General features: G+C 48.1%; 19 protein-coding genes across 19 annotated transcripts; 12 read left to right on the top strand and 7 right to left on the bottom strand.

Annotated features, from left to right (window-relative positions):
• NEMAJ01_2100 (uncharacterized protein) lies at positions 1-1,273 on the bottom strand (the record flags this gene model as incomplete). The annotated part of the gene is made up of 1 exon (XM_047915938.1): positions 1-1,273. A coding segment is annotated over one exon (1,273 nt), but the record flags the coding sequence as incomplete, so codon positions are not given.
• A 2,226-nt stretch (positions 1,274-3,499) lies between these two features.
• On the bottom strand, positions 3,500-4,408 carry NEMAJ01_2101 (uncharacterized protein; the record flags this gene model as incomplete). Its single annotated transcript, XM_047915939.1, has 1 exon — positions 3,500-4,408. The coding sequence occupies one exon, from the start codon at positions 4,406-4,408 to the stop codon at positions 3,500-3,502; it is 909 nt and encodes a 302-aa protein (XP_047771896.1).
• Positions 4,409-4,420: 12 nt separating this feature from the next.
• Positions 4,421-4,996, bottom strand: NEMAJ01_2102 (inhibitor of growth protein 4; the record flags this gene model as incomplete). Its single annotated transcript, XM_047915940.1, has 1 exon — positions 4,421-4,996. The coding sequence occupies one exon, from the start codon at positions 4,994-4,996 to the stop codon at positions 4,421-4,423; it is 576 nt and encodes a 191-aa protein (XP_047771897.1).
• Positions 4,997-5,688: 692 nt separating this feature from the next.
• On the top strand, positions 5,689-6,831 carry NEMAJ01_2103 (tryptophanyl-tRNA synthetase; the record flags this gene model as incomplete). Its single annotated transcript, XM_047915941.1, has 1 exon — positions 5,689-6,831. The coding sequence occupies one exon, from the start codon at positions 5,689-5,691 to the stop codon at positions 6,829-6,831; it is 1,143 nt and encodes a 380-aa protein (XP_047771898.1).
• Positions 6,832-7,187: 356 nt separating this feature from the next.
• NEMAJ01_2104 (uncharacterized protein) lies at positions 7,188-8,744 on the top strand (the record flags this gene model as incomplete). The annotated part of the gene is made up of 1 exon (XM_047915942.1): positions 7,188-8,744. The coding sequence occupies one exon, from the start codon at positions 7,188-7,190 to the stop codon at positions 8,742-8,744; it is 1,557 nt and encodes a 518-aa protein (XP_047771899.1).
• A 97-nt stretch (positions 8,745-8,841) lies between these two features.
• On the bottom strand, positions 8,842-10,218 carry NEMAJ01_2105 (ATP-dependent RNA helicase DDX10/DBP4; the record flags this gene model as incomplete). The annotated part of the gene is made up of 1 exon (XM_047915943.1): positions 8,842-10,218. The coding sequence occupies one exon, from the start codon at positions 10,216-10,218 to the stop codon at positions 8,842-8,844; it is 1,377 nt and encodes a 458-aa protein (XP_047771900.1).
• A 25-nt stretch (positions 10,219-10,243) lies between these two features.
• NEMAJ01_2106 (transcription initiation factor TFIID subunit 9B) lies at positions 10,244-10,654 on the top strand (the record flags this gene model as incomplete). Its single annotated transcript, XM_047915944.1, has 1 exon — positions 10,244-10,654. One exon carries the CDS (start codon positions 10,244-10,246, stop codon positions 10,652-10,654), a length of 411 nt encoding a protein of 136 aa, XP_047771901.1.
• A 233-nt stretch (positions 10,655-10,887) lies between these two features.
• NEMAJ01_2098 (uncharacterized protein) lies at positions 10,888-11,169 on the bottom strand (the record flags this gene model as incomplete). The annotated part of the gene is made up of 1 exon (XM_047915936.1): positions 10,888-11,169. The coding sequence occupies one exon, from the start codon at positions 11,167-11,169 to the stop codon at positions 10,888-10,890; it is 282 nt and encodes a 93-aa protein (XP_047771893.1).
• Positions 11,170-11,209: 40 nt separating this feature from the next.
• NEMAJ01_2107 (uncharacterized protein) lies at positions 11,210-12,409 on the top strand (the record flags this gene model as incomplete). The annotated part of the gene is made up of 1 exon (XM_047915945.1): positions 11,210-12,409. The coding sequence occupies one exon, from the start codon at positions 11,210-11,212 to the stop codon at positions 12,407-12,409; it is 1,200 nt and encodes a 399-aa protein (XP_047771902.1).
• Positions 12,410-12,734: 325 nt separating this feature from the next.
• NEMAJ01_2108 (magnesium transporter) lies at positions 12,735-13,991 on the top strand (the record flags this gene model as incomplete). Its single annotated transcript, XM_047915946.1, has 1 exon — positions 12,735-13,991. One exon carries the CDS (start codon positions 12,735-12,737, stop codon positions 13,989-13,991), a length of 1,257 nt encoding a protein of 418 aa, XP_047771903.1.
• Positions 13,992-14,040: 49 nt separating this feature from the next.
• Positions 14,041-15,759, top strand: NEMAJ01_2109 (uncharacterized protein; the record flags this gene model as incomplete). The annotated part of the gene is made up of 1 exon (XM_047915947.1): positions 14,041-15,759. One exon carries the CDS (start codon positions 14,041-14,043, stop codon positions 15,757-15,759), a length of 1,719 nt encoding a protein of 572 aa, XP_047771904.1.
• Positions 15,760-16,232: 473 nt separating this feature from the next.
• Positions 16,233-17,780, top strand: NEMAJ01_2110 (uncharacterized protein; the record flags this gene model as incomplete). The annotated part of the gene is made up of 1 exon (XM_047915948.1): positions 16,233-17,780. One exon carries the CDS (start codon positions 16,233-16,235, stop codon positions 17,778-17,780), a length of 1,548 nt encoding a protein of 515 aa, XP_047771905.1.
• Positions 17,781-18,034: 254 nt separating this feature from the next.
• On the top strand, positions 18,035-18,913 carry NEMAJ01_2111 (uncharacterized protein; the record flags this gene model as incomplete). Its single annotated transcript, XM_047915949.1, has 1 exon — positions 18,035-18,913. The coding sequence occupies one exon, from the start codon at positions 18,035-18,037 to the stop codon at positions 18,911-18,913; it is 879 nt and encodes a 292-aa protein (XP_047771906.1).
• Positions 18,914-18,940: 27 nt separating this feature from the next.
• NEMAJ01_2112 (uncharacterized protein) lies at positions 18,941-20,185 on the top strand (the record flags this gene model as incomplete). The annotated part of the gene is made up of 1 exon (XM_047915950.1): positions 18,941-20,185. The coding sequence occupies one exon, from the start codon at positions 18,941-18,943 to the stop codon at positions 20,183-20,185; it is 1,245 nt and encodes a 414-aa protein (XP_047771907.1).
• A 132-nt stretch (positions 20,186-20,317) lies between these two features.
• NEMAJ01_2113 (uncharacterized protein) lies at positions 20,318-20,893 on the top strand (the record flags this gene model as incomplete). The annotated part of the gene is made up of 1 exon (XM_047915951.1): positions 20,318-20,893. One exon carries the CDS (start codon positions 20,318-20,320, stop codon positions 20,891-20,893), a length of 576 nt encoding a protein of 191 aa, XP_047771908.1.
• Positions 20,894-21,112: 219 nt separating this feature from the next.
• Positions 21,113-21,496, top strand: NEMAJ01_2114 (uncharacterized protein; the record flags this gene model as incomplete). The annotated part of the gene is made up of 1 exon (XM_047915952.1): positions 21,113-21,496. The coding sequence occupies one exon, from the start codon at positions 21,113-21,115 to the stop codon at positions 21,494-21,496; it is 384 nt and encodes a 127-aa protein (XP_047771909.1).
• Positions 21,497-21,542: 46 nt separating this feature from the next.
• On the bottom strand, positions 21,543-21,791 carry NEMAJ01_2099 (uncharacterized protein; the record flags this gene model as incomplete). Its single annotated transcript, XM_047915937.1, has 1 exon — positions 21,543-21,791. One exon carries the CDS (start codon positions 21,789-21,791, stop codon positions 21,543-21,545), a length of 249 nt encoding a protein of 82 aa, XP_047771894.1.
• Positions 21,792-21,801: 10 nt separating this feature from the next.
• On the top strand, positions 21,802-22,644 carry NEMAJ01_2115 (uncharacterized protein; the record flags this gene model as incomplete). The annotated part of the gene is made up of 1 exon (XM_047915953.1): positions 21,802-22,644. One exon carries the CDS (start codon positions 21,802-21,804, stop codon positions 22,642-22,644), a length of 843 nt encoding a protein of 280 aa, XP_047771910.1.
• A 249-nt stretch (positions 22,645-22,893) lies between these two features.
• NEMAJ01_2116 (uncharacterized protein) lies at positions 22,894-23,825 on the bottom strand (the record flags this gene model as incomplete). Its single annotated transcript, XM_047915954.1, has 1 exon — positions 22,894-23,825. A coding segment is annotated over one exon (932 nt), but the record flags the coding sequence as incomplete, so codon positions are not given.

Below are 23,825 nucleotides of genomic sequence, written 5' to 3' on the forward strand. Positions count from 1 at the left end.
CGCACACGTCCACAAACTGTGCAACCTCCTCCCCGAAGCACCGCGCAAGAACCTCGTCAACCACTCCCGGGCTTATTTCCTCGCCCTCGACCGCGTCCAGCAACTCGCGCGCAAAGTCGCTTCTGAAAAGGAAAAACACGTCGCGGATCATTTTGAAGTGTCTGTGCACCCCAAACTCGGAAAACAGTCGGAGCTTCACATGCTCCTTCGCCCTCTCGTACACCTCCAGCACCCACTTCTCGTCAAACACGCCCTCGCTCGGCGCGTCTTCCAAGCACAGCGCGCCTCTGTCCCCCAGAAGGTGCAGCAGCCTCTTCACTCTTCCGGCATACACGATTCTTCTGGCGCTTCCAGCAGGTATGCACACAGGAATCTCGCTCTCCCCCAGCGCGGGCGTGCCCCACAGCACAGCTTCTTCCTGGATGAACAGGGACTCCGTTCTTTCCCCCTGCATCCACTTCACGAGGCTGTCTGAAAGCGGCACCTTGTACGCCCTCAGAATCTTCTGCGCCAGCTCCTGTGTCCACGGCGACGCTTTCATCTTCTCTGCAAACTGCACAATCTGCGGGCCGCAATTCTCTGGGAGGGAGGAAACCTCCTGCGCCAAGTGCAGCATCCTGTGCAGCCACTTCATTTTTCCTGCGTGCTTCACATAGAAAGAAAAAAGGCTGTCGACAGGCTCTGAGTATATCGCATTCCTGTACGCGCCCAGCTCTTCCCGCAAAGCCTCGTAGAACACGTTTTCGCATGCTTTGCTGTGCTTGCTGCACAGCGCATTCAAGCTCGCGTATGCTTCGCCTGCTGCACACACCTCATGCGCTATGTCAAAGAGTCCGGGCAGAATTTTCTTTTTGAGAAGCCTCCCTTTTCCGTCTGCTATTTCTCTAAACCACGACATGTACACCCCGATGCTGGCATTCTTCACGGCCCCGAGCGCGGTCTCCTCGGGGTCAACGGCGCACTCGCTTTCTGCAGCTGCGCCAGATGTTTCTTTCAGCTTGAACAGAAAGTACACCGCCTTTCTCACCTCAGGGGTGCTCTTCAGCAGCAGCTTCTCCACTTTGCAGTGGCTCTCTGGGCACAGAGCAGCCCTGGAAAGCGTTTTTATCTCGTGCGTGGACGGAATATAGAGGGACAGCTTCGTGTATGGCAGCAGATATTCCACCAGCGCCTTTTTTCTATCCTTGGACAGTACTATGTTTCGGTCTCTGCAGTACACCTCTATGATGCTCGCCACGGTGTCTCGCGTGCTTCTAATCGCAGGAAAATGCATAAAAATATTTGTGCTGCGCCATAAATACAAAGCGAGCCTTTGGGCCGGCTGCACATAAGAGCGCGCATCTTTTACATAGCTGCTGTTTGTTTTCGCGTGCTCACATGCGCAGTGGCCGAAAGCGGACAGTCTGCGCACTGCACACTTTGCATCTCTGTTGAATAGCACCATTCCTAGAAAGTGTCTGTGAAACTTTCCGCCGCGCGCTTTGTTTCCACGGCCAGCTGCTTCCTTGCACTGCGCCTGTAAAAGGGGAAACTCCGCAGGAGGGAGCGTAAAACGTCAGTTGCAATCCGGGAAGTGCCAAGTGAAACTCTGTCTTTTGTTTCTTTTGACCTGTTTAAATAGAGTAAATCGGATTGCTCGGATATGTGGGCAAGAAAGCCACTTCTCTTATCGTATTGAGCAATAGCCAATCCTGAGTATCTATGCTTTCAGCATACAACAGCACTACAGATCATGTGGATGGGTTTATGTTTGCACTCAATCCTGTCTCCGAAGCATGATGATTAGATATATGCTCGTCCTATCTGCGGCGAGCTTGCATTGCTGTCTTTGTCCTATGCAGCAGTAAAGAAATAAATGGAATATTTCGAAGAAAATACACTAAAGCATCTATACATGTCCAAAGCCAGAAAACAGCCTTAGACCCAGATGGTTATTCCGATATTGCAGCCCTGCTAACTGGCGCATGCTGGCACATGGGCATTTCAATTACAAAAGAATGGCTTTTTCGGGTTTCTGCCCAGCTCTGTTTATATTTCTGCAAAGGCAAATTATAAATCCATACGCTTGAATTTTCATTTTTGACTTGGTTTTATTCTAGCCCTCTGGGCATGCGCGCAAATGCAAATGTGTACGGCTTAAAAAACACACACAAAAATAGCATCCAGCAGAGGAGAGCGTAGCGAGAAAGCATAGCCCAGGCAGAACGCAAAGAAAGTGGTAAGCACCAGCTGAAAATGCAGACTATATCCAGAATGCTAGCTTAAACAGGGCCGCATTCTAGGGACATGCGTCCTGCAGTGCATTGTATCTATTCGAGAGCTCTTTTTGTGTGAGCCCGCAAATGCGAGCTGAGCTACAGAGGGCGGCACTGGATAGGCAAAGCCAATTTGGAATAGGGCAAAACTTTTCTTGGAATTTCCTCTGCCAGTCACCCCAAAGCAAATACGTGCTTCTGCTATTTTAAGCTTCAGGCATGGTAGGCCGGCTTTGGACTTTGAAAGTTTAGAGGGCCCAGAACTTTCGCTGTCTCTTGAGCTGCTGTGCAGTTGGGCCAGGGAGTTTTCTATAGCACTCTATTTACGGCAGCAGGCAGCGTACAGACATTTCTTCTGGACAAACTATTATTGCAGTTTAGGCTCGGGGGCTTTAAATGGGCATTTCACGTTGTATACAATTGGTGATGTGTGGGCGTGGGGTGCTGATTCTATTGGCTTCCATGTAGGCCAATGCAAGCGTGGCAAGTGCTATTAAAACTATAAATAGATTATATGGCTGCAGACGAAAACATGGAGAAAGTGCCACAACCAAAAGTTATATACATTATTGCTCTATCACTCGCCACATTTATTGCGATGACATTGGTGAGTTTTGTAATCTTAAAAACGGCTACAATTTTCGGGTTGAAATAACTTATATGGAAACGATCCATTGGCTGTCACTCTGATTGGATAGTATAGCAAGACAACAATAGATTTGGACAATAGATCACAACTATAAATAGATATATTTTTGGCAGTTTATGGACGAAGATTTAAAAAGACAAATGAACAGGATGACGTGCCGAATAGTTATTATTTCTGCTGTTACCACCACAGTAGCATACACAGCATTTTTGGGTATGCTGATTTACCTAGACCTCTGAAAGCATAGCTGCTCGTTTTTGGGTGTTACTAGGGCATTGAGAGTTTTGTATAGTGGCCAGCACAGGAAAAGATACAAGCTTTGCGTGGGCCGAAGACAAACAAAATGCAGTCTTTGCACGAATACGCTCGATAGCACGGCTTTACTGGTGCGCATTAAACCGAACTGTGCACAGATAAATAAACTCTCAGCGCATTTCTTTTTATTGACCAAATCCCCCACAAAAACAGTGCAGCGCCATGCGCGCGAACATCCTGCTAGAAGTGCACGGCGCGCACAAAATCTCAATCCAAACAAATAGGTATAAGGGCGCGCAAAGCTGCATACTTCTGGGCACTGTGTTTTTATTGCGTGCTGTTATTCTATATTCAGCTCGAACTCTGGGATGTTCTCCTCCAGCCTTCTAACTGCTGCTGAATCTATCACAGAGAGGCCTTCGCGTATTTTCTCTATTCGCTCGGCGTGGTCTCTCACAGCCTTAACAACCGCGTCGGCCTTGCTGTTCACCCACGGGCTGCTTCTGTTGTGGGAGTTGCGCACTCTCTTGAGCTCGCCCACCACGTACGCCGAATATTCAGGGAACGACAGGCTCTGCGAGTGCAGCTTCAGGCACTCTACAATCAAGTCCAGCGAGTTGGTCATAACGTACTCCCTATAGACCGAGCTGTTGATGTACTTCTCTGGGACCTTCACAGCAGTGCTTGCCACAGGCACCACAGGCAGCGACGAAGGCGATGTTTTTACCATCTGATTCATCATGTACAGAAGGTAGTATGTGACTGGTATGAAGTATCCGGTGGCCGTGGACAGGCCTACCAAGCACCTGCACATTCTGAGAACAAACGGATAGTAAATTGTCCCGGTCACTCCAATCTCCAAAACTTTTCCAAGCGCCTCCACAACCCGCGTAACCAGCTTCTTGGTGAGGTCCACGTACTCCTTTCGGTTTTTTATAAGGCCTTCCTTCAGCCGCCTCTCCTGGTACAGAATGGAGTCCACCAAGATTTCAAATCGCACCGCCACCACTTTCTTGAGAACTCTTTCTCGCTCCGCCTTTTTCTCGCTGTTGTACTGCTGCACCAGCTCGAGAATTGCATCCATTGACTCGTTCAGATCAGATTTTAACGTAGTGTGATTATTATGCCTGCCAATTAAGTGATATTTAAGTTTGTCAGTTTCCTTTTCTATATCTGTCTTCTGGGTCTCCTGTAGATCCACTATTTTCTGGACTATTTCCGAGAGCGAAAGTTCTTCTGGTTTTGCCATAAAAAATTTAAATCATTCTTTGCTACAAATACTGCACAGCCACTTCTTTTTTGGGACTCCCTTGACCCCCACGCAGGCTGCATGGAACCACTCGATCGGGCACTCGGGGCTGTCGCACACGAGCATTTCCCCTTTGCTAGGCCGCTTGCAAGTGCAGCACAGGATCTCTTCTTCGTTGTTGTCTTCTTCGATTTTGTAGTCTAGAAGAGATACTATTTTCTTGAGCTTCAAAGTGAGAGAGCTCTTTGCTATTCCCTCCTTAAACTCCGCCGAAGACGTTTTGATAAGAGACTTTATGCCCTCCAGCTGAGAGTGCAGCGAGCTCACCAGAGACAGCTTCTTTTTGTCGATGTCGAGAAGGTTTAAATAGCACATGTTTATGGTTTGCAGCTGCTTATCAATTGACGCCTTTTCTTTTGCCTTCCCCAGGGTCTTGTCTTCTAGCGTTTCATTGAGCAGACGTATTTCTCTGCTCAGGGTTTTCTTATGGGACAAAACAGTGTGTTCTAGCTCGTCTATTTTTGAAATGATGCTCTGTATGTGCTGCGGTGCCTCTTCTATTATTTTTATGTGCTCTTGTATTAGCATAATTTAAAAAAGAAATAAACCATTTATGCGAGGGCATTTGCGTGCTGCATACAGATGTGCTGGCGCCTCGCATGCTTTTGTGCACAGCAGAAACTGTGCGCGCATTCCGGCCAAGAGTACTATGCATTTCGCTAGCACACTACGCACTGTGCAATGGGATGGGCGCTGTGCTAAGCAGCAGCCAGACTTTAGCCTAGGCAGTGCTCTGTATGATTTTAAACAATAAATGTATCTGCGCATGCACACAGGCACAGCACAGTATTTATGTGCGATGGGTGTAACAGAGAATAAAATTAAATATACTCCTGACTTCCATCATGGGGTAAAATAATTTGCAAAATTATAAGCAAAGCACACGCGCCGTCTGGAGAGTGCGTGCTTGACTGGAAAATTCGGGCTATTCCGGAAGACTTCTCTCTGGGTGTGCATGCATGGCAGCGCGAAAAGAGGGCAGATATTGGGCCACATGTGCACATTTTATCTATCTGCATGCTCTGGGGCTGGATTCCCGTGCTTGCTAGAGGCTCGCTTTCGATGCAGGGCGGCAGGCTCTGGAAATGCGCTTTCAGAGGATGTATAGTGCATAGTGCGTTGTGTGCCTGGGGAGAGATGTACTAGCAAGCAGAGGCTTCGTGTTCACGCGGAAAAGACCATCTGCTGCACACATATACTCTGTTCATTTTATTTTTGCTATGAACGCACCAACCAGTCAGCAGACAGTAACCCCGTGGGAAGTACGGGCGGGCGACAGCACCGATGGAATAGACTACAGCAAGATAATAAACCAATTTGGGTGCGAGCCATTCACTCAGGAGATGTCGAGCAAGAACGAGCTGACGCACATCCTATTCCGAAGAGGCATCGTGTTTGCGCACAGGGACTTCAATAAGGCCTTGGAGATGGCCAAAAGCGGCAAGCCCATATATTTATACACGGGCCGAGGCCCCAGCAGCAACAGCATGCACTTAGGACACGCGGTTCCATTTCTGCTGTGCAAGTATCTGCAGGAGAGGTTCAACTGCCAGCTGGTGATACAAATAACAGACGACGAAAAGTACATTTGGAAAGACATAACGCTAGAAGACTCTATAAAGTACGGAAGAGAGAACTCCAAAGACATAATTGCGTTTGGGTTTAACCCAGAAAAAACGTTCATTTTCTCAAACACTCTGTACTCGCACACATTCATGAGAAACACCTTGAAAATAGAAAAAAGCCTGACGCTTAAGGAGTTCCAGAAAGTGTTTGGATTCACAGAGGACGCAAAGGTGGGGCAGGTTTCCTTCCCCGCGCGCCAGATGTCGCCGTGCTACCCTAGCTCGTTTCCGAACATACTCCCAGAGGGCGGAATCTGCCTAATCCCGTGCTCTATTGACCAGGACCCGTACTTCAGGCTTGCGAGAGACATTGCGAACAAAATGCATGCCATAAAGCCGGCGACTGTGTACACGTACTTCCTGCCAGCACTGCAGGGCGCGGGCACCAAAATGAGCGCAAGCTCGGCAGAGTCTTCCATATACCTGAGCGACACCCCCGAGCAGATCAAGAAGAAAATCAACAAATACGCGTTTTCCGGGGGAAGAGACACTTTGGAGGAGCATAGAAGGCTGGGCGGAAACTTGGCAGTCGATGTTGCATACAAGTACTTGGTGTTTTTCCTGGAGGACGACGCTCTGCTGGAAAAGTACAGAGTGGGGTACGAGAAGGGAGAAATACTCAGCGGAGAAATGAAGAAGTTGTGCATTGAAACCCTGCAGAAGTTTGTGGGTGAGTTCCAAGAAAGAAGAAAGAGCGTGACAGAGGAGGACCTGGATAGATTCTACACGCATAATTAAAGCAATAAACCGAGCATAATAGGAGCTTAGCACAGTGTTTGTTGGGGGCTGCCCTGTATTTTTCAAGGCCTTCCCACAGCATTTTCAAAAACAGATTCAATTCTCACAAGCAATGCACATATAGAAAACTTTCAATAAGTCAAACCAGTTTGAAGAAATAGCTCGGACAAAGCATAAAGCCCTTGAATGGCACAGCGGGCAGACACACACTTTCCATAATTTGAGGGGCATCGTTGTATTCCCCTGTGTGTTTGGGGCACAATAGCATAGTGTTTATGCGCCAATCATGCGCTGGCATCAATAACCCTTTGTTTTTCTACATTACTAACTGCGACAAAGCAATATTTTCACACAAAATGAGCACAGAGCGGAATAAACAAAATCACACCGTAAAGCACAGGATAACTCTATCTGCGTGGGCGTATGCAGTGCTGTCTGTTTTGTACATCGCATACTGCACACAATATACATACGTGCTCATAAAAGGCCTGCTCGCCAGCATAAACAGCAAAGATTTGCTGTGCTTTAATCCCCTGCTCCTAAGCGTGCTTTCATTTTCCGGGCTATTTCTTTTAGTATACGACCTGCGCCACTCTGTACACAAAGCATTCAAACGGATAGGAACAAAGTACGAGTACAAAATCAAGCAAGAGTCTGTGGATATGATGTATGAGTCTGAGCATATGCTCAGAATGGGCCACTACGAAACAGGCAAAGGACTATTTAAAATAGCATATAACAGCATATTCATTCTCCCGTTGCAGATTCCTTCTGTTTTTCCGAATGCCAGCATTTCTTCGTTCCTAACCGGGATTTTAGTGCTTGGGCTGCTTTTCTCTGGATTCTGCCTAGGAAACTACTTGGAAAACCAGGAGTCAAATGTTGTAAAGCACTATATGCTAGGGTCTTTGGAAAAACGAATGCAGGCGCTCTCCGAGAGAATAGGAGGCGGACAAGTTGGGGGGCTGCTCACGCTGGGGGGCGTCTTTTTTATGTACACGGCAGCTTCTCTTGTGCTTCACGGCCCGTACAGCGGGAGCTTCCTAGTGAACATAGCGGTGCTTCTGTATGCAGTGTGGTCTATGCTTATGTACGCGGTTATTAGCATGTATGCAGGATATGTGTACTCTGAGTACAGGATTCGGTACATGAAAAGCGCAGGATTCAGCCTGCCAGCAATTGTATACGTGGCAAAGGCTGTGCTCAAGAGCATGCACAAAATATGCGGGATATCAATAATCTATGGGGTCTGCATATTTCAGCACATGTTCCGATCCGAAGGAAGCAGCACGGCCTTCAAGGCGCAGAAAATGCACATGCGCAGATACGACAGAATCGAAATGAAGGTCATAAACTACATAGTGCAGGAAGACTACTACTCTGGGCCATTTGATAGAAGGGAGAAGCCCATGTCGATGTACTGGGTGTGCACCAAGTCGATGTTTGTGGGCGAGAGAATCTTCGCCGAGGCGCTCCTCCTGGTTTTCCCACTCACGTACTTCTTGCTAGTGTTTGCAACTTTTTCAACTCCTCTGCAGAAAACCTATACCATTGCATACGGGCTGCTTCAGAAGGCGCTGAACATTGTCCTCATAACAGAGTCTTCGAGCAACACCTTTTTGCTTCGAGAGCAAACAGAGTTTATGCTGTACATGTTCCTTATGGGCATGGCCGTATTTTTTTTCCTTGTTGGCAGGCAGTCTTTCACGTGCATGTGGGCAAGAGTGCCTTTCCTGCTTAAGGACGCGCACTTTGACGACCCGCAGAAAGTAACTGAAAAGTCCTGGGACGACCTGATCCGAGACATCCACCTAATTATATACTCGCAGCCGCTGCCAAACGAAATGTCGGCGTCAGAGGCTGCGCTAAAACAGTATGACACCCGGCTCATATCGATCCTAAACCAAATGTAAGCAGAAAAGCCCGCATGTTCTGGGCTTCTGCTGAAATATCTGCGAAATTCAATATCCTGTATAAATTCTCTTCGTATACCCGTTTCTATTCTGATTTTTATTCCAGCTTTGTGTATGTTCTGAGAGAGTTTTTTTTCTTCATGTCAGCAGACCAGGAAACATTTTCGTCCTCCTGCACGCCCAGATACTCTATAAGCTCCTGCAAAACGGCCTCTCTGTCGGAGACCTGCTCTTTTTTTGCAACTCTTAAGTAGCCCTTGTATGTTTTAACGTACTTCTGTGCCAGAACATATATCTCTGGCGTGTTTTTGACCATGGCCTTGACTCTATCCTCTATTGACCGTTTTCCAGTGTACTCCCTCGGGCTCTCTGGGAAGCCTTCGACCTCCCTCAGGGCCTCCAGAACTCCCACCTCGTGCTTTGAAATTGCAAGAATGTTCGTGCCCTTGGCGCCGTTTCTTGCAGTCCGCCCTGCCCTATGGACGTATGTTTCCTTAGAGTCTGGGGCATCAAGCTGCAAGACGATGTCTACAGCAGGGAAGTCCAGGCCGCGCGCAGCAATGTCCGTGCAGAAAAGGATCTTTGGGTCTTTCTCTGCGAATTTGTAGAAGGTCTCTATGCGCTTGTTCTGCGACATATTTCCGTTCAGGTATAGGGCGCCCAGGCCAAACCGCATCTTCTTAATAAGGGTGTAGTAGAACGTGACCTCCTTGCACGTGGTTAAAAACACGATGATCCGCTTTCTGATGTTGCTCTTTATCGTAACGTAGAGAAGGTCCAGCTTCTGGGCGGGCGTAACCACAAACGCCTCCTGGCGCAGATGGAAAGGCTCGGCCTCAGCACCGCCAGAGACCGACACAAACTCGGGGTTGCTTATGTCCCAGACCCTCTTCGCATGGGCAATCACGTCGGCAGTTGCCGAGAAGAGGAGCGTCTGCCTTTTCTTGTTCATGTACTCGAGGATGCTTTCTACAGTCTGTTTGAACCCCATTTCCATGAGCTTGTCTGCCTCGTCAATGACAAGGCACTCCACATTGTCGCCTGAAAAGTTCCAGCCAGACTCCAAATGGTCCAGCAGCCTTCCGGGAGTGCACACTACAATGTTCAGCTCTCCAACAGTGCTTTTTTCCCGCTCCACGTCCCTGCCTCCTATCAAAAGCCCACCGCTCAAGTGCGTAAACTGCCCAATCACCTGCAGAACAGAAAACGTCTGCAGCGCAAGCTCTCGCGTGGGCGAAATAATCACAGCCCCCAGCCCGTCAGCGCGCGCCCACTTTACGGTAAGCAGCCTCTCCAAAACAGGAACCAAAAAGGCAAGGGTTTTCCCAGACCCCGTTTTAGCAGAGCACACAATGTTTTTTCCCTCCTGCGCCATGGGAATTATCTTGCTTTGTACTTGCTTTGGGTCTTTAAACCGGCCTGCTTCCAGGCCTTTCATAACTGCAGTGTGCAAGTTAAACTCTTTAAAAGTCATAAAAATTTTACGAGAAAGTGTATTTATGGGCACGTCAGACAATCTAGCGCCGCGCGATGCCAAGATCATCTCGTTGATATTGCGTTCTGTGGGCATAGAAGAGTGCGAGCCTAAGGTAATCCTGCAGTTTCTGGAAGTTGCCTACAAGTACTTTATAGAGGCCCTGGAAGACGCCATGCTATACGCCGAGCAGTCGGGAAGGCAGACGCCAAACGGGTCGGACATAAAACTGTCGATACAAACCAAAATCGGGAAATACTTTGTGCCCCCGCCGCCTCGGCAGTTTATGCTGGAAATTAGCTCCAGGATAAACGCAAAGCCTTTGGTGGTGCTGGAAACATCCAACCTTATACGCATACCAGGAGAGAAAACAAGCCTTCTGGAGCTGTACTATGCAACCATAAGAAAGGACGAAACCCGAAAAAGAAAGAAATAAATATAAGTATAGTAGGTTATGCAGGTGCCGCGTAGAAATTGTAAGTGTATTATGTAATAGAGCCTGCGCATGTGCCTTTGGCGCACATTTCATTTCATGCAGCATGCGAGGCAGAGCCAACAGGCAGAGTCTACAGGGACAGTGAAATTTGCACGCTCCCACTTCGCTCGCGCGATGTTTTTGCGCAGCGCCACTTTATGGCTGCTCTTTGGCGTTCGAGGATGCTGCAGATGCTAAACTTCGTCTGGATCAAAGCGCACGGGCTTGTTGGCTTCAAAGGGGGGCAGCCCCGTGAAAGGGCAGGATGCACATCTGAAGGCGTCTCCTAAGTTGCAGTTGCCGCACGACGAGTCAATTTTGCCGGTTGCTTTCTCGTTTTCAATCTGCTCTTTCTCTTTTTTCCCACACGTGCAGTTGGCGCATGCGCGGCCTGTGCTCTTGCGCATTGGTTTCACAATAGACAAAACATCCTCGCCCCACAGCAGCTCCTCATCTGAAACAAACTCTCCTGCCATTATTTATTAGCTACAAAATTTTGCTGGAATTTAAAAAGGAATGCAAACAATGGAAATGTACACAGGATACTTCAATTTGCTTAAAACCATAATGGGTGCCGGGATAGTTAGCTACCCGCTCTTTTTTGTCGAGTTTGGAATTGTAACAGCAACAGTTTTATCGGTGGCAGCATGCGCGCTTACGTTCAGCAGCATAGTTATGCTGTGCAAGTGCGCCGAGTACACAGAAAGCAACGGAAAAACGTTCACAGATGTGCTGGGCAAAATCTACCCGGGCCTGGGCAGCATGTTTAACTGGGTTGTTTTTACAAAGTGCTTTGGCGTGAGTATTTCCTACCTTGTGCTCCTGCAGCCGCTTTTGCTCTACATCCTGAACATGGCCAATATCCAGTCCCTCAGCAGCATAAGCACGATGCAAATCACGTTTTTGTATACCCTGATTATGTTCCCGGTGTGTGCCATGAAGGACCTCAAAAGCCTAAAGTACACTTCAGTTATCGGCGTTCTGGGGGTGTGCATTTGCGTAGTGGCGAGCGCATACAACTATATGAGGGTGCATGGCTTGGGAGGCTCTGCTTCAGACACAGCCATGTTTAGGCCTCCTATGTACAGCTGGATAGGATTTGCAGGGCAGTTTGTGTTTTCTTTCACCTGCCATCAGAACATTTTTGGGATTCGGGCGTCGCTGAGCAACCCAACAATAAGAAAAATGAAGATTATTTCGTTTTTCGGGCTGGGCACTGCGCTGGTGTTGTACGTTGTGTTTGGAATATTAGTCTATATGACATACGGAAACAAGATAGAAGACAACGTTTTTAGCTCCTTTATCGACGGAAGCGTCAAGAACATAGTATTTGTGTTTTACACAGTATTTATATCGTGCTCGCTCCCGCTGCAGATACACCCGGCAAGAGACTGTCTCACAGAGTGGATACTCTGCTTTAAGTGGGTGGGCAAGCAGGAAAAGAACAAGACCATGGTGCGGGTTTTCTCCACGGGGGCCATACTGTTTGCATGCGCCATGCTGGCGCTTATCCCCATGGGTCTGTCCACTATACAGACGGCCGTTGGGGGAAGTGCTTCTGCAATTATGTGTAACTTCCTGCCAGCGATATGCTTCCTGAAAATACCTATTCGAAAGACTGTAATAGAGAGAATGGCTGCAGTTGCCCTTATAGCATACGGAGCACTCGCGTTCACGGGGGTTTTCATAAAGCTCCAAAATACTGCGCAGAAGTGAAGCAGAGCAGCGGAGAAGAACAGGGGATGGGCTGCCGTGTAGCGCCAAGCTGCAGCGCTATGCACTATACCCACGCAAACACACGATATAGAAATGCTATGTTTGCAGAATGCTTAGCTGGGGCCCCTAAAATGATCATGTGAAACACGCCAATCAGCGCCCAGGCACTCCAGAAATTGCCCAGTAGTCTGCTCTGATCCTGGCCTCAAACATACACGTGCGCGCAGACACCCCGTTATAAACCACATATATGCCGAGTTTGCATCAAGCCATAGCCCAATTAAAGGGGTTTGGTGACAATAAAAACATACGCAAATTTTTCCGCATGGCCACCACAGAAAGCCACAGAGGTGCACTCGCAGAAATTATAACGATATATCGTAAGATGAAAAAGGGCAGGGAAATGCCGCATGTATATAAAATTAGAAAAGACCAGGTGATGGACACGACGGCAGAGGTTGTTTCCGAGACCATCCGAAGCACGCCCATGATAAAAAACACAGAAAGAGATGACTCTGCCCAAATGACATTTAATTTTTCCCCTTTGAATGGGCTAAACCCATCCGGGAGCAAGTATATGTTCTACTCAAAGGGCTCGGGCCTGGTGCAGACCCAAGTGCTTGAAAACATCTCGGCAGGCTACTCGGACATGCTTAAAAACAACTTCTTTTGGCTGAACATATTCAACCCCACGGATGCAGACTTGCAGTCGCTTGGGAACATGTTTGACCTGCATGAGCTTACCATGCAGGATATAAAAGAGGGAAACACAGACGAAAAGATAGAGGTGTTTAAGCACTACACTTTTATCTCGATGAAGCTGCTTGTCGAAGCCGACCCCACAAACGACGATGTAGACTTTAACATTTTGGTGTTTAAGGACTTTGTTCTCACGTTCCACGACAAGCCATGGATCAGCGTGCAAGACACATTCAACTTTATAGAGCTACTTTCCAAGCACACATCTCTCACGCCCTCCTGGGTGCTGTACTCCATCATCATAGAGTTCATGCAGGACATAAAGTACCTCGTGGACGGATGCATACTCGAGTCGGTCAAGATCCAGGAGATATCCAAGAACTTCAAAGAGGCGGAGATGGCGTCGATTCTTAAGAGAACATTTCATGTGAGTTGTCAAATAAACTCCCTTTTAATAACCGTCAGGTACAAAATAGAAATTCTTAAGATCATAAGAGACAGGTGCAGAAATAGAATTGTGGCGTTGGTCCGGAGGTACATGTCCGAGGCAATAGAAGATCTTAGAGACCTGTCAAAAAAGCTCATGGAGTTGCTTCGTGGGCTGGAGAGGTCGCAGGACACGTACTTGGCCCTTCTGAACGTGGCGCAGACACAGGAGGGAAACGAAATGAACAAGTCCATGAGCAGAATGAGTCTGGCGGCGTTGATCATATCGCCGTGCCAGCTGCTGTCTGGGATTTGGGGGATGAACGTGAAGGTGCCGGGGCAGACCATTGACAGCCTGTACCCGTTCTTTACCATAGTGATTTGCTCGTTTTTGCCTTTTCTCATTTATTTCTATAATCCCATTCGCCGATTCATTTACAAGCGGACAAAGAAATAATAAACTGAAAGTAACGCTAAGTATTTAATAATTTTCTGTTTTTTATTTCATGGCAAATGCAGAGAAGGTCTCCAGTGAGGGGGACGCATCTGGTCTTATCCAAAAGGAGGGAATAGTCGAAAAAGTGGCTATATCGGATGAATTGAACCTAATGCACGGATGGAGGTTTGTTCCCGACGAGATTGAATTAAAAAAGAGAGTTTTGTATGCGCTGACTGTTGGATTTAAGTGTCTGTCTACCTGGGTATACAAGCAAATAATCCCGTATGTGGACACATACGGCCTTGCCGAGTTCGAAGCTTCTGTTTTCCCCAGGCTTCTGAAAGGCCAGACGCAGTCCAAATACGCCCTCACGGAAATACGCCAGGAAATAGAGAGAAACATTCTTGTGTTTGTTAAAAGAGCGTACGGGGAAAACGCAGACATATTCCTGGCGCGGTCGGTTGATGCCTTGAAAATCAGCCGCTTCAAGGCCAGCCAGGGCGTTCGCGATGCAGTTTCGGTGCGCATGCTGTACTACATGCTGCGCCTGCTTATTGTGGAGATAGAGGAGTCCGACATTCGAACGATCGAGTTGATTGTTTTTCTTGGGCAGGCCTTGGACAGGCGCATACTCGACTACCTGGTCTCCTACTTCTACAAGGAGAAGGACCTGCTTTTGGAGATACTTCTTGTGAAGATGCGCCACAGGAAGCTGCAAATCCCAGAGCAGATGCATCTGCGCGAGAGCGAAGTTGCCGAAATATTCCAGGGGGTGGGCGCAAAGCTGGAGCTCTCGCCAGAGGAAGAGGAAAAGCAAGCCAAGGAAATCGTTATGGATATATCGAACGAGCTCGATATCACATACTCCAGCCTTTTTATGCTGAGGGCGCTCATGTACGTGGAGTGCATACCAGACACCGAAATTCTCCAAAAAATGACCCAGAAAATGGAAAGCAAAAACAAAGCTGTGCGCATGGAGTGCATAGCGCTTATACACGGGTTTGCAGGAGACGAAGACGTGTGCGAAGCCCTTATGGGGGCGCTTCAGGACCCGGATGACGACGTGAAGAGGCAGGCGCAGATGTCGCTGTCCATGGCAGTGCCTATTGTCACGAAAAAGCAGAGCGAGCTCATAGAGAAGTACAGCGAGTGGTTTGCAAAGGACAAGAAAAGATACGCGCCGCACCTGCCAAGCGTCTTGATTGCAGCGAAAAAGGCCAAGCACGAAAAGCACGGCGAGCTGTACAGAGAGTACTGCACTCTGCTGGAGAAGGCAGGAGACACGCAGAGACAGCTTGCCAGGAAGGTGGCGGATGTTTTTGGCCTGTACATACAGAGAGAGGACGTGATTGCTGAGGACATAGTGAATCTGAAAATAGAAGATAGAAAGAACGCGCTCACGTTTCCATCCCCGGACATTGCAGAGTTTGACGCCCGGGAAAAGAAGGAGTACAGCCCAGAGAATGCAGTGTGCGACTTGGAGAGAGTTATGGGCGCACTGGTGGCGGAGGCAGGCTCTGCAGAGAAAGTGGTGGAGATGCTCCCACTGTGCATGCATCTTCTCAGAGCAGGCTTTGTGCAGAAGATGCTTCTGCGGCTCTTTGAGAGGGACCCGGAGAGAAATTGGAGATATTGGATGCGCCTGCTCCAAACAGCAGACAAAGTAAAAGACAGCCTTACGGAGAGAGCTAAAGCTAGTCTTAAAGAACACATAAAAAAGCTCACCGCACATTGGGCGCACGCAGTTCGCATAGAGGCCAAGAAAATGGACAGTCAGCTGAAATAGCCTAGACATTTTGTACTCAATAAATATTATTAGGTGTAGAAGAGGCGCATTTTCTTGGAGCTGAGCTGGAGTCAGCTGTCTTGTGCAATGCGGAAGGGCCAAACACGCCCGCACTTTTTGCGCTTGCACGTGTTGGGATAGCCTTGCAGCTTCGGGAGAGCGCCGGAGGGAGACTATTCCCATTTAGCCAGTTTCAGGTTGCTCGGGCTTCTCAGGCACAAAAAGCGAGGATTGCGCATGCGCAAAAGAGTGTGCACTCGCACAGCCCATCCCGGGCCTGGGATTGTTTGGGCTCGGGTGATTGAGCCCGGTGCAGCAAAGAAGAAATCACTGCAGACCTGGAACAGCGCGGACGCATAGAACTGGCGAATTCTCCTGCATGCGCATAAAGCACGAGAAGTGCTCAAATGCCGGCTGTGCAGGCGGCCAAGTATTTGCGGCCTTTATCATTATTCCGGAATGCAAAATATTTAATGGGTGGGAAATGGGTGCAGCTGGACTTCAAAAGAACAAAAAGCAGCGACATACAGCCAGGCGAGGACTTTGCGCACACGGATGTAGCCAAAAAGCTGTCTAGTGTTTATAAAGAATTCGTGACGTGTGGCATAGATTCCGACATTCTCGCGACTCCCCTTACTATACGGCCGGGCCTGACAATAGAGGAGAGGCAGAAGAACTGGGCATTTACGAACTTTTTCAAAACCAAAGAAACAATCCCCATCAACATCCAGGCGTGCAAAAAAAGCCTAGAAAGGCCTGCCTCCACGATCACCATAAACCGATCAGCCGAGAAGGGCTCGCCGTATATAATGTACTCTGTGGACGGCCACAAATACTACATACACAAGGACAGGACCACAGACAGGCAGGATAGCACGGTTTTTCTGACAAGGCAGGAAGCCCCGCAAAAGATAGGCCTGCACAAAAGCACAGTGCACTTTCTAGGGAGAGACTCGCTCGATGTTGTAGCGGCAGAGACACGCGCCAAATACCGGCTGTCCGTGCCCAACGCGATAGACATGGCTATTCCAGAAAAAAGGGGCAGCACTATCCCCGTGCTCAGAGACAGAGGGCTGGGAAAGCCGGCTGAAAGCATGCTGTTTGACAGGGTGGATATGGCTACTGGGAAAATAGAGGGATACCGCATAGCGTGCAGCGGCCAGGGCAAATTTCGCAAGGTAGGAAACACCTGGCATCCGAAGCAGTATGTGTGCCTGTCTGCAGACGCTGCCTCTGTGGTTGACGTGCGGGAGAAGGCTTCCAGGAGCTTTTGGAGGCTAAAAACAATGGGAAAGGGAAATGTGGGGGCAGCGGATGTGCCAAGCAACTACAAGGTGGAAAAAGGGAGAGGAAGCACAATGCACATTTTCACAGGATACACGCTTGGGGCTTTTGACATGCGGAATCTGTCGGCTGAGACGGGGCTTTCGTACACAAACATCACGAATGGAACAATGTCGGTTGGCAAACACATTGCAGTGTACAACAAGTACGGGCACTTCTATTTCCAGAACGCGCAAGACAGCAGCGATAGCATTGTGAAGATTTATAAATTTAACACAGACAAGTTTCTCCTGGGGTTTGAGTGGGCCGGAAAGTCTGAAGAGCATATGTACAGCACAGCTGCTTTCCTGTTTTCCAGCAAGGTGTGCATATACACAGGCGATGGAAACATGCAGGAGCATCCAATAGACGAATACAGAGTGCCTAATGCGCCCGAGCACCGCCTGGCCACAACGCTGAGATTAACCGGAAGCTTTGTGCCGCTGCTGTTCAATAAAAACAGGCCGCTCGTGCCGGAGGAGGAGCATGACAGCAGGAAGCTGACCCTTTTGGAGAGGTCGCTGCAGGACGGGTTTCGAGACCCGCTGGTGCCCGCAAGCATGGAGGGGATCGCACAGGAGCCCAACGAAAGCGTCAAAAAGGTCATCCCGTACACAAATATGATGAACTTCCTAACGGTGGGAGAGAAGGCGTCTCTTCTAAAGCCAAAAAAAGACAGGAAAGAGCACCCGCAGTAGATGGAGGCTTGCATGGGCTGCAGGCGGGAAAGACGGTATTCTGCAAGCGGGGGTGTCTTGAACACGCAGATACAAGAGAGATGCGCACATACCCGGGCATACGCCTGCCGAAGCGGTCAGTTGCAGATTTGAATCGGAGCAGCGGAAATGCAGCAGAGCGTGGATTTTCTTGGTTGGGCATGCCCTGCGCTTTTTGCATCGGCTGTTTCTTTACGCCATCATCGGACTTTCCTTATAATTTTTAGAATATTTTTATGCGAATATTTATGAGTGTAGGACAGGAGTACTCTGCTCTTATTAGGAAGAGCAAACTCACAAACAAGTACATAATAAAGGCATTAAAAACTGTAGCAGAAACAAATAATTATTATGCAAGAGAAATAGTCAAAACCATACAAGAGGAAATATCAGCGGCATCAGATGAAAATAAAGACGCACTACTTTCACTGTTACGATTACTTGCGCAGAACCCGGCTTACTTCTTTATAGAAGAGGGCAAGACACCACACAAGAAACAGAAGCATATTGAAAGTGTACCTGTAAAGAAAAGAAAAGTACAAGTTGAAGTTGAAGTAAATATAGAGTTTATGCCGTACCCGCCCGAATACTTTCTGTTTAAGCTGGTGAGCAAGCAGGCCTACGCAGAGTCTTATGCGTACTACACGGAGGGAAAGGAAAAAAAGTCGCTCGAGGCGGAGCTAGAGCCGCAGCTTACACGAGAGTATCTTGCAACGCCCCACCTGGAGCAGGCGTACAAGCTGCTGTACACCGCAGCCACGCAGTGCAAGGTCTGCGGAATGCGGTTTGACGTTCTTTCGCTGTACAAGGCGCATGCAGAGATGCACCAGAAAAAGTCGCAAATTGGAAGGTCTGTGGAGGCGCCGATGTGGAGGTCGTGGCTGCAGGAGACTGGCGCCATGCAGGAGCAAAAGGTTCCTGTTAAGCTCAAAGCCAGCGTGCAGGAGAAAATGCCAACAGTTCCCGTGCGCGGCGATAGAGAGCAAAAATGCACAATTTGCGGGGATGCGTTTGAGGTTATATGGAGCGACGAAAGCGAGTGCTGGTCATTTAATGACGCGCTGGTTATACGCACCTCTCCCAGGCAGATCTCCCATCGAAGATGCGTCTCATAAATAAATCCTTTTATTTCTATTTATTTAATGGCAGTGCAAGAGGACATGCTTGAGCGCTTCTTTGAGGAAGCTGTCAACAAAGAAGTTGCTTTGGACGAGTTTAAAGACGCGCCAACCCAAAATTTGAAGCGTAGATGCGCCGAGTACTATACTGCTCAGAAGAGAAAGTGGGAGAGCTTCAAGAGGTTTTCCTTTGGATTTAACCCCATAGAAAAATTCAAAGACATTCCTGTGATATGCACTATATCTATGTACCCAGGGTATGTTATGGTTGGGCCTGTAGAGAAGGAGGGCGTTAAGCATGGATACACAGACGTTATAAACACGCTTCTGTCGTATGTAAACAGAAACCTGATCCACCCGTATCTGCTGGATCTTCTTGACAGGGGGGACTATCCGTTCTACGACAATCACGTGGTTGTGGAGGTGGTTGACCACCGAGTGGCGGAGCCTGTTTCCAACAGAGTGCTGCTGCGGGGGTCTGTGGCAGGCATGCCGTACGTGCACGGGGTTCTTCTATCGACAAAAACCGAGGAGGCTGTTGAGGCTGAGATATATGCAAAAACAGCGAAGATTTGTTTGGACCCTACTCCAGAAGTGTTTGAGATCCTGAAAGTGCACGACTACAACGTAAGGAAGTACGACATGCTCAAAATAGACAAAAAGCAGAAGATAAAGGTGCAGATCAGCAGTGTGATAAAAGAGTACCGAAGAGCCGAAAACAACAGAAAAAACGAGGCATACTTGGGCCTTGAAAGGTCGACCAACTCCCGGATTTACAGGACTGCCAAGTTTATAGGCGGAAACACACACTACTCGATAAACGCAGTGGCAAACACAGACTATATAGAGGTGGTGTTCCGAAAGGGGGACAGCATAAACACAGCCACGGGAGGGTTTATTTCTAAAAGGAAATTTACCACGTCTGCACAGATAGACCTATACATAGACAGCACTAAGAAGCTGCTAGAAATATACCACAACGACCTCAAGTGCATATGCGACATTTCTGCAAACCCCAGAAAGACAAAGCACTACAGCCAGTCCCCGTACCAGAGAATACCTGTCGAGGACGGGATGTCTAGACAAGTCATATACGGGTCTCCAGGGCAGGGCGCCCCCATGGAGAGACACATGCGGTTCATAAAGCCAGAGCCCATGGAGGAGCACCCCACCATAAACGACAGAAGGCCGCCCAACTGGGATGGAAAGCCTTCATCTAAGGAAATGGACGACTTTAACTTTGACTATGTAAACAAAAAGTTCATATAGGGCAGCACGTAGCATTGCGCAGACACTTCTACCGAATTTTTGCTCTATGCTTGCAGGCCCGCGTCCCGAAATTAGCGCAAGTGCGCACTTGCGCTTTGCCTCTTCTATAAATATATTTATTTTTGTCTCTCTATGGGGTGCAGTAAAGAGTGTGCATGCAATGACAGTTTGCCTTCTAAGTCGCTGTTCTCTTCTATTGATATGGATAAGGTGTGTGCTATTAACGAGAAGGTTAAAGGCAGCTGCGTAAATATACTGAGCAAAAGCGCTTCTATACGAGACATAGATATGGCTACTTCTGCCCATTCTAACGATGCTACCGGACTAGTAGTCAAGATCCCATTCGTGTGCAAGGTGTCTTTGTGCAGGATAGAAATATGCACGTCATTTAAAAAGATGGAGCTCTTTGTAAATAACCAATATGTGACGCTGTCCTACAAGTCGAAGACAAAAGAAGAGTACATGCTTCCAGGAAGCAGGCACATAATTCCCATAGTCATTCCTGCGTACAAGCACAAGTCTGTGGACACGCTCACGCTTAGGCTGACAGAGTGCGATGGCGCCGGATACTTGGCGTACTTGTGCGTGTGCGGAATAGTCACCGGAGCGCTCCCCAAAGCGGTGGATGCCACGTACGAGCTGTATGCCCTTCCAGAAAACGTCAAGAAAAAGACGCCACAGGAGGGCGCAAATGCTCGCATAGAGTGAGCATGGATGTGCTCTGCAGAAATAAACTTTCTTGAAGTTGAAGCACAGCTTGGTGGGCTGCGCCTGTTTGCACTTTTGCAGCATCTGCCCTGCCGCGGCATAAATGGAATGGGCTGAAATGTTTCTAGCGTTATTGCGTATGGTTTTGTATTGATGTGGTGTAATAAAATGTATATTAGGGCTAGAACAATATTTTTATGTTGTGTTATTTTTATGCTTATGAAATACCCTGTGATATTTAAGTGTCTAGGACACGGCATTGAAAGATGGCTAGAAATATGCGAAAACGGGCCTGTGGGTGTCCGTTTTTCCAAGAACGTCATTCCTTTGGCGCGCACAAGCAGCTCTATCATAGTAACAGACAAGCCTGTTTCTCTTGGATATAGGATCAAAATAAGCGGAAACAGTCCGCTGACCATAGAGTCCGGCGTGCACATAGCCGACCTATACACTGTGAAAGACGGCAGCTACACATACACGCCCGTGTACAACCGGCCAATTGTGCCGGACTTCACCACTCCATATCTTGTGTTTGGCCTGTGCGGCGGCACGATTGTGTGCATTGTCAGCGCATTTAGCAAAGTGCTGTTGGACATCCTATAAGGAGCGCCTGCAGCGTATATACGATGGGATGCCGCGTGCAGATGCACTAAATGTCTGTTGGGCTAATGTGCAATACTGCACTTGGCGTGCTTTTTTCTTTTTCTACGTGCTGCATAATGCGCGCCGTGTCTTCGTCCGACAGCATTACATATCGAAGATTTGATGCCCGTATCTGATGGTTGTCTATGGATATGTTAAGCTTTGTGTCGATATGCGCGCGGCCGTTATATCTTTTGTTGTCTCGCGTTTCCACTGAGACTTCACCCTTTATACTTCGTAAGGCTTTGTAAAGCATTTAAATTTTTATGAAAAGACTCTCTGGAAGAAAGCCAGCGGCATCACGTGCTATTGTAGAAGAGAAAGACGTGGAAACCAAATGGTATGAGGTGGAAGGGTTCTCTGGATGGTTTGTGTATAAGATGTCGAAGTATTTCTCCTTAGGGATGTATCCTGTGTGCCCCGTCGAGGCAAGCGGCAGAAAGCTGAAAGCCCGCAACAAGCTAAATCTATCAAAGGTTGTAGGCAAAATAGGGGTTCTGGACTTGTGCAACATATGCAGGGTCAAAGGCACGCTTTCCGACTGCGTTATAGACAGCATACGCATTAAAAACACCGAAATGTCGGACGACTTGTGGAGACTGGTCAAGCGATCTAAAACCGTGGTGCTGCATGATGTGGGGATTGCCCGGTACAGAGAGGAGTACTTCGACAATGCAGTCTCCATTGACGTTTTAGGCAGCTCGGTGGACCAAATAGGGAACAGAGTGATCGACCTTATAAACACAAGAAGAAAAAGAATCAGAATAGCAGACAGTAAAATCCTTATCTTCTGGGACGAAAACAAGTGCAGCACTTGCGTGATTCGGCACTTTGACGTGTATAGAATTCTGCAGCGCATTCCTGTGATACGGGTGATACACTTTGACGGGATAGAGATAACGATGTCTATCATCAAGGAAATGCGCAGGCACCCCATCGCAACAGTTAAGCTGATAGGGTGCAAGATACTCCCTATGAAGATATACGATCTGGTGGACACCTGCAGGGCCACGCTTACTACAATAGAGTTTACACGCACGCTGGTTTCTGTGGATACAGTTGAGTATCTGCGCAGCAGGAACCTCACAGTCACCGTCAGCACCCAGTAATGTATATGCCGCGCAGCGCAGTAGAGAGATGGCGCGAGAGAAGGCAGAAATAGTATTAGCGTGGCAAAACTGTGCAGATGCTGGGGGCTATCTTTTCAGCTGCATCGCTGCATGCACAGCTGCCATTGCAGCCAACTGCCTGCTGCAACACTTAAAATACGTGGGCGCTTGAATGTGTCTTTCTATGTCCTATGCCATACTATAAAATAATAAACTACACATTAGAAGCTGCTTTGCTGTTTTTATTAGCTACCACTCTATGCAGCATATGTCCGCAAATGTTTTTTTAATGTCACTGAACTTCTGCGTGTTTTCATCTTCTGCGAGCTCCTGTGCATTCTTGCCCATGTACAATACAACACCTAGTGCTGTGGCGTGAAAGCAATTGAAAAATGTGCTAGGCATGCTATGGGGCACTTCCATTGGTATGCGGTCGTACAAAGACTTCACCAGCGAAAAGTAGTCTTTCTTTTTAATACAAGCCAGGCCAAACCATATGAGATCGAGCATGCGCGCAATTTCTTTCCCCGCGGCACCTTCTTTAGAGAGCATCTCCCTAAGTGCGTCTGCATGGTCTACCGTGTTCTCTCTAAATATAGCCAAAAAAAGAGTCTTGATGCATATATCTTTAAAAATGTTTTTGCATTTGGAAAGGTTTTCTTTGCTTTCTTCTTTGTAGGCATAAATGTACTCTGTAAGAAGTGAGTAAAACTCGGGATATCCGGTGTACGCGTGCATGTGGGTGATCATGTCTGGGGCCTTGAATATGCGCCTGTATCTCTCGTCAGATATTTCTATGTGCGGGTACAGGCCCGTGAATGCGCGCGCGAATATGGGAATGCTCAGCACGCTATTTTGCACAGCCTGGTCAGAAAGCATGAATGTTCCCAGAATGTTGGACACGCTTTGCACAAAATACGGCGCCTTTTCTCCTCGAATGTGCAGAGACATGCAGTACACAAGGGCCTCTCTGTACAGGGCATCCTGTGCATTTCCCAGGCTGCATAGCGCAGCCATGCATGCTATTTCGTCCTTGGCCTTTGACTGCATTACTTCCCAGACCATGAGAGCGCGACTTTGCGCGGTGCCTCTAGAGACATTTATTCTATCATGTATGTAGCTGGAGAGCAAGTTGCCCGTGAATGTGCCCTCCTGCATATAATATTCGCATATGTGCGCTA

The sequence above is a fragment of the Nematocida major genome, assembly GCF_021653875.1.
Source record: "Nematocida major strain JUm2507 chromosome Unknown 2405, whole genome shotgun sequence".
Lineage (NCBI taxonomy): Eukaryota > Fungi > Microsporidia > Nematocida > Nematocida major.